This window comes from Penicillium longicatenatum (assembly GCF_028827895.1).
Source record: "Penicillium longicatenatum strain IBT 33135 chromosome Unknown contig_4_segment0_segment0, whole genome shotgun sequence".
Taxonomy (NCBI): domain Eukaryota; kingdom Fungi; phylum Ascomycota; class Eurotiomycetes; order Eurotiales; family Aspergillaceae; genus Penicillium; species Penicillium longicatenatum.
In genome coordinates this window covers 2,619,600-2,631,117 of record NW_026643122.1, presented here as the reverse complement: position 1 = coordinate 2,631,117, position 11,518 = coordinate 2,619,600, and the positions used below count along the sequence as shown (strand labels likewise).

Genomic DNA, 11,518 nt, shown 5'->3' with positions numbered 1-11,518 from the left:
GATCATTATGTTCTTCTATGTTGATGATATCCTTATAGCGAGTTATTATATAGTAAGAGAACGAGCACGTTAGCTTAAGTAAGAGCTCGAGAAATATTGGGAGCTTATGGATCAAGGTGATGCTGAATGGTTCCTCGGGATCAGAATCTTACGGAACTGTGTAGAACGGAAACTCTAGCTAGTTCAAGATAGCTACTTTACGAGCGTTGTGGAGCGGTATAACCTCACTAGACAAGCACGTGTATGGACACCAGGGGCCGTGGAGAAGCTTGACCTATTTGAGGGGTAAGCGAGTCCATAGAGTATATATGATTACCAGTAGAAGGTAGGATTAGTCTAGTATGGCACTATAATCACCTGTCTAGATGTAGCGAAGAAGGCTTCGACCCTCGCCTAGTTCCTTTAGAACCTAGGGCCTAAGTATCACGCCGCGATCGAACGCCTTATATATTACCTTTACACGACGAGATACTAGGGGATCCAGTATGGGCTGGTCGAAGACGACCAGGACGTGGTTAGGATATTAAGTAACGCTTCATACATGGATAACGGCGATCGGACGAGCTCTACTGGATATATATGTTAGATATTTAGAGGCCTAGTTAACTAAAAGGCGACGAGGCAGAGAATAGTCACTATATTCACTACCGAGGCCGAGTTGTTAGGTCTCTCGGACGCTAGTAAAGCGTTATAGTGGTGGGATAGACTATTTAGAAGGATCGGGTTCGAATACCTAGATAAACTCACGATCGAATGCGATAATACCCGTACGGTTGACCTGATTAACGCGGAAGACACGCCATTTAACACTAAGCTTCGACATGTGGATATACACGGTTACTGGCTAAGATAAGAGGTTAGGGAAGGTCGAGTTTGGATCCGATGGGTTCCGACTGGATAAATGGTCGCAGACGGACTCACTAAGGTGCTGCCGAGGCAAAAGCATGAGATATTCGTTAAACTGTTAGGCCTGGTGGACGTTGAGCATTTGATTATGGAATGAGATGGAGGGAATGATAAGTTAGTATGGCCTAATTAGGTAATGGAGGCTGATTCGGAAGATTGCAGAATTGAAGGAATTGGCTGATTATGGGTCTAGCTTAATCAATTGTAGGGTGCTTAAGCTGAGGGGGTGTGTCGGCATAATTTTGATGATGTAAGCTAGCTAGATTAGTAAGCCAGCATATAAGGTGTGCGCATAGAGATAGGAGAACAACTAGACAGATATATATTGAATCGAATACCCATAGGACCTTGATTGACCGCCCTGATTACGTGTTCCGACACTCCTCCAGGCATCGTCGTGTCACGAGTGACGAAATACGAAATATATCGCTATCATTCGGCTATCGCGAGAGAAGATAAGTTAAAGCAGCATAGACAAACAGACTCTGGGCTTTCAATTCATTGGCCTTGGACTGTGAATAGTTCTCAATAGACAAGATACCGCACAGTTCTTCACTTTCTACACAAACTTACAATCTCAGATGAGTTTCCTAAGTCAGGTGACGCGTGCATTGAGGCAGTGCATTATGAATAGGCACCAACTTCCTTTTACTCTCTACAACCTCCCACCCTTGTGTCAGTGAAGGTAGCCCTTCACTTTCACTTTTCAGCATCAAGTACGCTGTTACCGCTCTTCTCTCTTCTTTTCCCTCTTCTTCCCCTCACCTACCATATGTGAGATGATCTCTTTTTGAATAACCTCAACAATCCAAATTTCACTTCAAAGAGTCTAAAGTGTCATCGTTTAATTATTCTTCTCCCTCGAATCTCTCTAAATCTTTGGCTTCACGCGATCATGGCTATCTTGTCTCCCGCAAAGGGCGTCTCACTGCTGACTTTCCCCGCCGAGCTTCTGGTGGTAGTCTTCGGTTGCTCCTCTTCATTCAAGGATGTTGCCAACCTCGCTGCAAGCTGTAAACGGCTGAACAGGATCTGGAAGGAGCACACGTCATACATCTGCAATCTTGTTGCATCCACAACCACTCCCTGTTATGAAGATTTACGGGCTCTCCTGGCCAAGCAGGGATATCTCGCCTTGGATGCCCAAGTTCTGGAAATCTCGGACGTTGCTCGGATCATACAAACTTCCCAGAACGTCAATGATCTAGCCACTTCATTCCTTGATCGCGTGAAAAAACATCGCCATTGGGACCCACAAGTCCCTAAGGTCTTGTCGCCTCTTGAAGAAATCCGCTTCATCCGTGCCCACTACCAGATCTGGGGACTGATGCGACTTGGCGTCCCCGAACAGAAGGAGTGCATTGGAAGCATGGATCTCGAGCAGAGCTGTTTACTGTCGGACTTCTTGTGTATTTTTGATCCTTGGGGGATCAAAGATCCTGTCCTTGAGCAGATCATGGACCGCGATCCGGCGGCTCATCACTGGTTGCAGCAGAAAATTCGACGGCAACGGAACAAGGGCTTTCTTGAGCAGCTTAATCATGCCTACAAGCCGATGAGTTTTACGCCTTATGAGAAGCATGGGCGGTACGCGTGGTGGTGCGATCGGCAACAGGATGTGTTCAAAAAGATGTTGACAGGGTTCTTTTTTAAGGAAGAGCAAGACAGCAATACGGGGGAAGAAGAAGAGGAGAGCTCTGGAGAAGAGAATTACTGAGACTTCTTCCTAGGAAGGATGAACAAGTCCGTGAACAAAGGAAAAAAAGAATCCGTGTTGTGCCGACGGGACCATTCCCTAGTTGATTGATGTTCCTCGTTGTATCGGCCTGCCACACGATATTCCCATCCCTAACTAACATTACACGCATGAAGACAAATGGCTCAAAGAAAAAAAAACATACAACAGTCAGGATTCGCATGTGGTCACCCACCATACTACTAACTAACCGGCGTGTGGCTTAAGTACGGCTGAGCGGACGGGAAGCCCTGTTCTCCACACCCTATGGTCGTATGTACAAGACAATTGGTAAAATTAGACCATTTTGTGAGTTGGCAAAACAAAAAAAAAAAAAAAAAAACATGGTAAATAATAAACCCCAGTTCATAAGACGAGGTGAGCACAACAGGCTCATTCTAGACCTCGTTAGCTGAATGGTTGCTGGAACAAGAAGTTGCAATTCATGGGCACACCTGTTAATTTTTTAATATTCATTGATTCGCATTGTTTGCCGGGCAATATAATTAGAGAATTAGAGAGCAAGTGTCAGCCGAACAATTGGCAATCTTGCCATTCTTCCAGGTGCCAGATTCTGCAAGACGAACATCGATCAACCTAAGAAGGTTTTCCAATTTTTATCAACCATGACATTGAGCCAGAAAGTATCATCGCCTCGGTCATTCCTTCGCCACACCTCATTTAACAGTTGCGTGATGCGTGATATAGGCTTTGACGGCAGTCTCCCTGCCAAAAGCTCTAGTCTTCCCATGACAAAGTCCCGGAACTTTGCTATTTCCACATCGCTGTATGAAGTTCCGGGAGAAGCACGTAGTTCAAAAGCTGCCGTGGCAAGCGGGAGTAACTGAACACATCGAACGCCCGAGTAAGCGGGAACGGAGGCAAGGAGATTCAAGACATGCATTGCTAAACCGATGAGCCATGAGCCGCTCATGTTTTTGCCGCTGTTTAGTTCCGCCACGTCGAGCAGAGGCATAATTTTGAACGTTCCCGCACCAAGCCTCCAGTGAAGTACATCGGGAAAGACACGATATATTTGCAACAGTGCTGCACATCGAGTAGCCTCGGCAAAGACTATGAAGTCATTCTTGCTGGTCAACTCATCATATACGTCTGCAATCTTATCCTCTGTCGGGATACAAACGGACAGGAGATCCTCCTCGAGTTTCGTCGCTAAGGCCACCAGATTCAGATCTGTCCTCGGTTTTCCTGCTGATGTTGCGTAGTCTTGCACGAGACGCCCGACCTCACCAAAAAGTAGCATTACTCGAGGTGCAATGCCAGTCCATGGATGAGGGATCACGGTGGTAGCCAGAGGCTCAGCCCAAGGAAAATGACTTGGGTCTGGTGTCGTTATCGGAGGCGATTTGAAGCCTTCGCCAGAAACAAAGGCTGCGACCATTTCCCAGTAGACTAAGGCTTCGACAAAAAATCTAATGTTCCGATCTAATGTTTGATGATGCCCTGAACCTTGACTCAATAACCTTGTACGAATAAGAAATCTAGCAATGCACAGATACGACAGACCCAGGTCATCGCTGTCATGCCAAGAAGCAGAGACGCCTAGAAGAAGTGTCGCAAGGAGGAGTTCATCGCCAGTTGAATGGGTATTTGTTGCACTCCGCAGCTCCTGAAGGAAAGCGGCATGCGCTTTCTCTCGCATGTTGGAGGCCGTTATTTGCATGCTAGAAAACTGATTGGAGAGGTGGGCGGCTGCGTTACTTTGGATGGCATAGTATATCAGTGGGGATTTTTGCCAAAGAACCTCAATAGCGGTCCTAAATGGGTTCTTTTCCGAGTCAAAAGATGACCAAGTTGCGCATGTATCATGGAAGTAATATTGAACTAGGGTTGTGGTTTTGTTCTCCAATGATGGAAGCAATGGGGGGTGTTCAATCATTTGGAAGTATCGAGAAACAAGAGAAGACCATTCCGTCGATTCATGTGACGTCCCGATATGCCTGAAACTGTCATGTAGTTCCATGCAATTAAAAGCATTATCGCTATCGCCCATCTGTTCAAGATTCAATTCATTATAAAAATATTCACTTGAGTTCTCAACAAAATCGCCAGTCGTTGGCATATTCCAGCCTCGTGTAAGCTCTATGGAGTCTTCGGCCAAACCGTCCAGTGCGCTTTCCCGAAGGAGGAAGTTCATATCGACATTTGAAAGCGTACTGGTCGTTGTCTTTCTCAAATGGAGAGAGGACGCCGGGAGACATTCGATAGGGAGGCCATCGAAGCTTTCGTTAGGACCGTTATCCGCGACATCCTGCTGTTGCCGTCGAGAGCTACCGATTCGATCCCTCTCGCGCTCTTCAGTCACACTTGTCCTGCAAGTATTGGAATGAATAGAGGAAGAGATAAGTGGAGACTTTGGCCTGGCTGGGGACGCCGACTCTGATTTTTTTCGTCGACTGCCCTTTTCGTGTTTCTGAGACCATCGTACAGAGAGGTGGTAACGGCAAACGAGGTTCTTGGTCGTGCAGTTCTGACAGGCAGGCTTGGTTTCGTCGCATTTACGCTGAAATAATAAAAGGATTAGAATGTGTCTTTTGAGAGATGGCGGAGGTCCCGAACCTTTCGTTCCTTGCATCTGGTACATCCTCCGCGGCTTCGGGTGGAAGACGCCCTCATACTCCCACGAGTAATATGATACCGTATAGACCACGGGAACCTATATTATCGAGGTTCGAAGAGGATTGTATTGCGTTCAAAAGGAATCAGCGATTCAGCGTGTAGAATCGACGCTAAGGATGACATTGAAAGACTTCGACTAGGTTCATTCAGGTGTCAGGTGGTAGGGCTATATGTAAGCGCCGCTGTCGGTTGACGCACCCCGGTCAGATGTGGTCCTATTATTCCTGCTGGACAAGTTTATTGTAGCCCGTAGAAGTCGGGCAGATTGTATCAAAGCTCCCGATAACTTCCAATAACCGTATCAGCTCTTATCGCAGTGCGGGGTAAAATAAGCACTATTGGCCATCCCCACTGTCTAAGAGCTGTCGTATTGGTCGGATAAGTATAGTGTTTTTCATTTATATGGCACGTATTGACCAATGGTTCCTAAAGATTCGGCGCACCTAATCCAAAAAATATTCTAGCTAATTCTCAACCGATTTTCCAAGCTACACGTCCACGGCAGTTTGGATCCCCATGCTCATGCCAAACAAATACTGTTTGGAGATTCCAGTGCCAAATAGTCCTCCTCATCTTTCCATTGCGCACTGTGGAGTGACTCTTCCACTTGTATAGTATCCAATCCTGAGATGATTTGGCTTTTGAAATCCGTCAGTATCATGTTGACTTCCAAGGAGAGGCAGAATGTTGAGAAAAAAAAAAAAAAAAAAAAAAAAAGGAAAAAACCTTACTCATCTATGGCAAGAACTTCGAGACCGGGAATGCAATCAAGGCCAGCAAAAATCAGATAAGAGGCTCCGAAGGCCGAGGTAAAACCAATAATGGCTTCGAGGATCTGAACAAAGATCTGAGGGAAATTACCGTCCACAAAAACACCGCCGACAATTTCGGTCGTTCCATCAAAAGCAGCCACTTCTTTATTGGCAAAGAGACCGGTCGCAATGGTGCCTAGAAACCCCCGATGCAGTGTGTGGCAAAAGAGTCACCATTATCAACCCATCTGAGACGTCGAGCTAAAGCAGTGAACTTAATCCGTAGCGCCTGACGACAGACCAATGCTCCAACAATGCCGAAAAAAAGAGATGTGGTCATGCTGATAAAGCCTGCCGCAGGAGTAATCATGACTAACCCTGAAATAGCTCCGAGGAATGTTGAGTCCAAAGAAAACTTTCCCGTTTCATAATATGTGATTATATTCCAGGTCAAGGCTCCGGCCGCTGCACATACATTGGTGACGCAAAGAGCATGGACCGACTTGAAGTTAAAGCTCAAGGTAGTGCCGGCGTCAAATGCAAGCCAGGATCCCCATATCGTGACCAGAGACAACAGTTGGGAAATGGTATTGTGTGGCTTGTGGAGTTTCAGATGCGATGGAGTCCGGGCATTAGATTTCCGTGAGCGAAAAAGTGGATGTGACAGGTACACTGATATAGCAGTCGCAGTCGCGCCACTGCAAATATGCACGGGCGTTCCACCGGCAAAGTCGAGGACGCCCATTTGGTTTAAAAACCCAGATTCGGACCATACCATGTGCGCCAGCGGGCAGTATACAAAGGTGGTCCAGAGCTGTTACCAGTTCCCATTAGCCAGTGATACAGATCTACGGCAGCTGGTGATGATCCCACTCACGAAAAGAAAGGGAACCAGGGGAAGCAGTCTGCCTCGTTCACAAGCCCCTCCGATGGCAATTGCCGCAACGGTAGCGGCAAAGACAAGCTGGAATTCACTGAACAGAATGGCTGGAATAGTGCCCACCGGCTGCGCAAGAACACCTTGATGGAAAACATATTTCAAATCTCCGATGAATCCATTGCCTTCTCCGTAAGCTAGCGAGTAACCTAGAATGTACCACTGAAGGGAGACACAGATGACCGCCAGTAATGCGGGGAAAAAAGATGCCAGGGAGTTGTGGCGCGTGGAATACCCTGAATAACCAAGGCCGACAGCTGGGATAATTCCCCAGCAAATGACACTACAAATCACCACGAAGAGAGTGTCGGTTTTATCGCACTCCGCCCAGTCAGCTAACACTTGGGGGTCCATGGTGACAGAAGAGGGAATGGAAATTGAGCGCCCGAAGCGTGAAGATTCTAATCCGGATATGATGTTGCAAAAACCTTTGGCTGGCACCCGCCGATATGAATCGAGAGCGAGTGAGAGTGAAGAGGTATACCACTGAGGAATCAATCATCCATCAATCGCCGAAAAAGGAAAGTGTATGCGCCCACGACAAGATAAGATAAGAATTGGAAATGATTACCTTGCATATTGCCGACGCAATGATCTCGCCAGAATCAAATTGAGCAATGTGTTTCGATGATCTTTACCCCAGATCATTGGGAATGGTGATTGAGTTGGGAAACCCTCGCGATAGACGGCGGTCACCCACAAATATATACATTCAACAGTTCTTGTGTTAGGACATAGGTGCTCTGCACTGTGTGTACCATCCAGACAAGCTGAGATTAATGTGAGATGTGCATGATATAGGTATGGTGGTATTTAGCATATAATTACGCCCCTGCATCGTAGAGGCTGGCTTCGCCTTCGTAGGTAAGAGACGCGGCGCTCACGTATTTCCCACCTGGGCAGCAGTGCCGCAATTCTCGGTTACAATCCCGTTTGTACTATATAGGTTTTTTTTAAATAATCACCTAGTACATACGACCATAGGGTGTGGAGAACAGGGCTTCCCGTCCGCTCAGCCGTACTTAAGCCACACGCCGGTTAGTTAGTAGTATGGTGGGTGACCACATGCGAATCCTAACTGTTGTATGTTTTTATTTTTATTTTTGTTTCGTTTTCCAAGCTCTTTTGGAGATCTGATGTCTGCCATTTTAACAGCGTCCTGATATTATTGACATTCCCCAAAGCAGGAAACTGAATCCATTCAAGCTCATATGTCCTAAGCACTGGAGATCATCTTTTCGCTCGTCTTGGCTGCCCATCAGCCCAACACCGAGGCATCTCGACGCTTGTATCCCTATTCCACATTTGACACAGATCCATAGGCCCACGACGAAGAAATTGCTATGTAGTTTTTTCGTCTAGTAAAGATTGGGTTCTTAGGGCCAAAGGTTCTGTCGCCTATCTTCAATAGGATACAAAAACGAGAAATTTGAATGTAGCTCATGGCCAGATCGGGGATAAATTGGTGGGTTGGATCTCGAGGAGGGCTAAACTGGATCGAGTCGGCCGCACAAGGCCTTTGAAAATAGCCCCGAATGCCAACCAGGTGCCCGAGTGCTATCTAAATTTAGTTATGCAGTGCAATATTTATCATGACATCATATGAGAGTTGGGGTATGCTTAGTCGTTCCTGAAATAATCGCTAGCTTTAAGCTCAAGTTATAACTGCATAGTATCACTAGTACCTGCATAATTTTACCCATATCATACGCCAGAACTACCCTTTGAGGCGCCGTGAAACATGTTAAAGGGCAAGACCCCCGTATACATCCTTCCTTTTTTGAATCTTTCTCCACACGACAGGCAAGCGGTCCTCAATACCAACGCAGAAGCAGGTCCGATCACGGAAGAAGTCTCTCATGATGGGAGTATTCAAGCTATCATTGATGCCATTCAGTACACGTCATCTTCCCTCGATAAAGGCCACTGGTATTGTGACTATATGATTGTTGTCGACCGTCCAGGCTGGAAATCAACGGAACAAGGCAGCGTGTTAGTCGTCAAACTGAATTTCAAAGGCGAAGTTGATGGTGAGTCAATCCAATCTCGAATTATTAACTAGCCTCTTGCATATTTCACTGTTGGATGGTCAGTGTGGAAAGAATCGAATCAGGTTAGATCAAGTCAATTTATCAATTGGCTGCCTTATTAATCATGCGCACGGCTGTATTCCAGGTCTCCGAATGTCCACTTGCGACTCAGCAGTATATATTTCCTCCATGAGCATCGGAAACACAGACTGGGAGGAGTACATTGCGGCAGCCCGATCTAAGTACATATGGGACCGCGATACCCATTTCGTGGTGTATATTGACTCGGCGATTAATGACGCTGACGACGCGATGGCGGGTTTCGGGACGTAAGGCGAACCAGGGGAGTATCTGTTGTGCAGCTGAGGAGAAACGACCCTCTGATCTTGTGGAAATGAGCGGATATCATCGCCTAGTGGCTGAGAGATTGGGCTGTAATGAACGACTTGGGTGCTTTGTAGAAGCAGAATATTGGTCCATGGAGAATGCGCAGGTAAGGGTGTTTCAGCTTAATGAGAGTGGCAGCGCTGATTCGTTCTTGGCGGAGGTGGAGATGGCTGGAGAAGTTTTGGGCAATGTGGCAATAGGATTGTGGGGATGGGACGAATGATTGGGGTTGCGGGTTTGTTAGTGGATGTAACCATTTGCGCCTAGATATTCTTGCTTCTACCAATCAAATTTGGATACTTTAAATGTACTTGAGGAGTTATTTCATTCCTTAAGGATTAGTCTTTGTCTTTCCCGCGTGATCCCTGATAAATTAAGCTTACATATCTTGGCCTTGCCTAGTCTGCCTGTCTGTTGGTTCAAATTCCAAAGTCTTTCGGCTTTGCCGAATCTACTGATTTAGGCACGGTGTGGTAAAAATAGATCAAGGTTTAGTTTCTGTACTTCAGCCCGTGTCATGAATGCGCATGCTTTGACTGAAGTCTAATTCAGCAGCCGTGCCTCAATAACACTCTGTTGATCTTCTGGCACTGACCACACATTAACAAGCTTTAAGGGGGGCTCTGCCTTGGCCAACAGTTCCGCCCACTGGCTCTTGGTACGCTCCATCCCGTTGCAGAGGTAAAACATCAACATATCCATATCACATCTTACCAATGACTCATTGGTATCTGATAACACTATCTCGTTTATGAGAAGGCGTGAGTGGAGTTGCATCGCTTTGGCAGTGTTAGAAAGAATCTTCTGAGACGAGATATCATCCCAGTCATGGAGCACAGATTTCAGGTAGTAGATATCCGCCCCTATTAGCGTTAGTTAGGCTTATATTAGAAAGCTTAGAGCCAAAACTCACCCTTAATCACTTGGTCCGTGAAGAAGTCATACGGCGTTGGCTTGATTTTCGGATCTAGAGAACCAGGGATTCTCTCCAGGGTCTCAGGTAGATCTTGTAGGACCAGCTCACATTCAATCTCAGGGAATGTTTCAGCAAATCGCTGTAAGTCAACGCCTTGATTCCCACCAATATCAACAATAGCTGGTTTTGCTGAAGACAGGTTCTCCTTCACAGGATACTTCTTATACCACGGAGTCGAGATGGTTTTGTTCCGGAGAGTCATACTATCATCAAACCCTTTCTTCCACACTGGGTTCTTAGTAAATGTTTCCCATGTAGTCTCACCCATAGCAAACTCATAGGCAGAAGGTGTCTTGCTGATATCGCAGGGCTTATTTTCGGTGAGGTACTCCCGAATTTTACTTCCGAGACAATAGATCATATCGTTCCTGCATTCAGTCAGCTAGCTTCCTTGATGGTAGGTCAAGTACACTCACGTTAGTATGATACCCCCGGAATTTCCAGGTTCGCATTGAGAAACAGTATTCATGTTTGCAGTGTATGTCTGATACCCAACTTCGTCAACAAACGAGATTGCACTCATCATACGCATCACGCGGGCTATTCAATTAGCTTGGTTCAATTAAGCATGGATCATATTACCCTACCTATTAGGGAAAAATGATATCCAGACTTCTCCTCCAGTTCTGACACTGTCATACTCTTGTCTTTATTTGCTACTAATAGCTGGAGCAACCCCATTTCAAGCGCTGCAACAATAGAAACATTTTGAACAGCCTTTCTAAATTAGTGTGTCAAATTATGATATGGCAAGATCAAGACTTACATGAAAGCGCTGCTTCATGACGAATATGTTCGGTGGCTCTGTTGCTCGACGGAGTTGATACATTGCATCCTGGATACGCACCCAGGCAGTCGGATCGGCTTCATCGTAGCAACTGACTTCTTTTTGGATTTGAGCCGCAAGCTTCTCAAGCTCAGCCTTTTTAGTCATTTTGATCATCTATCGTGTTGTCTGAATTTACTTGATTCACTTGAAAATATGAGTGTAACAGATGACAATCTGCCGGAGTGGGGGAACTAAAGGAGTTTTTAAAGCCACTTGTGACAGTAAAATATACAAGAGGGCCGTATGAAAATGAAAGACTGCAAGAATACCTTACGCGGGGGTAATGTCGGTATCCATCATGCATGTGAGATCACATGTGTTTTTTA

General features: G+C 46.0%; 4 protein-coding genes across 4 annotated transcripts; 2 read left to right on the top strand and 2 right to left on the bottom strand.

Moving 5' to 3' along the window:
- Positions 1 to 1,801: 1,801 nt before the first annotated feature.
- Positions 1,802 to 2,623, top strand: N7484_007797 (uncharacterized protein; the record flags this gene model as incomplete). The annotated part of the gene is made up of 1 exon (XM_057118184.1): positions 1,802 to 2,623. The coding sequence occupies one exon, from the start codon at positions 1,802 to 1,804 to the stop codon at positions 2,621 to 2,623; it is 822 nt and encodes a 273-aa protein (XP_056971219.1).
- A 610-nt stretch (positions 2,624 to 3,233) lies between these two features.
- On the bottom strand, positions 3,234 to 7,324 carry N7484_007796 (uncharacterized protein; the record flags this gene model as incomplete). The annotated part of the gene is made up of 5 exons (XM_057118183.1): positions 3,234 to 4,054; positions 4,169 to 4,974; positions 6,013 to 6,229; positions 6,268 to 6,847; positions 6,911 to 7,324. The coding sequence occupies 5 exons, from the start codon at positions 7,322 to 7,324 to the stop codon at positions 3,234 to 3,236; spliced, it is 2,838 nt and encodes a 945-aa protein (XP_056971218.1).
- Positions 7,325 to 8,711: 1,387 nt separating this feature from the next.
- N7484_007795 (uncharacterized protein) lies at positions 8,712 to 9,333 on the top strand (the record flags this gene model as incomplete). The annotated part of the gene is made up of 2 exons (XM_057118182.1): positions 8,712 to 9,000; positions 9,146 to 9,333. 2 exons carry the CDS (start codon positions 8,712 to 8,714, stop codon positions 9,331 to 9,333), a joined length of 477 nt encoding a protein of 158 aa, XP_056971217.1.
- Positions 9,334 to 9,930: 597 nt separating this feature from the next.
- N7484_007794 (S-adenosyl-L-methionine-dependent methyltransferase) lies at positions 9,931 to 11,297 on the bottom strand (the record flags this gene model as incomplete). The annotated part of the gene is made up of 5 exons (XM_057118181.1): positions 9,931 to 10,250; positions 10,301 to 10,731; positions 10,780 to 10,903; positions 10,951 to 11,080; positions 11,130 to 11,297. 5 exons carry the CDS (start codon positions 11,295 to 11,297, stop codon positions 9,931 to 9,933), a joined length of 1,173 nt encoding a protein of 390 aa, XP_056971216.1.
- Positions 11,298 to 11,518: the final 221 nt, after the last annotated feature.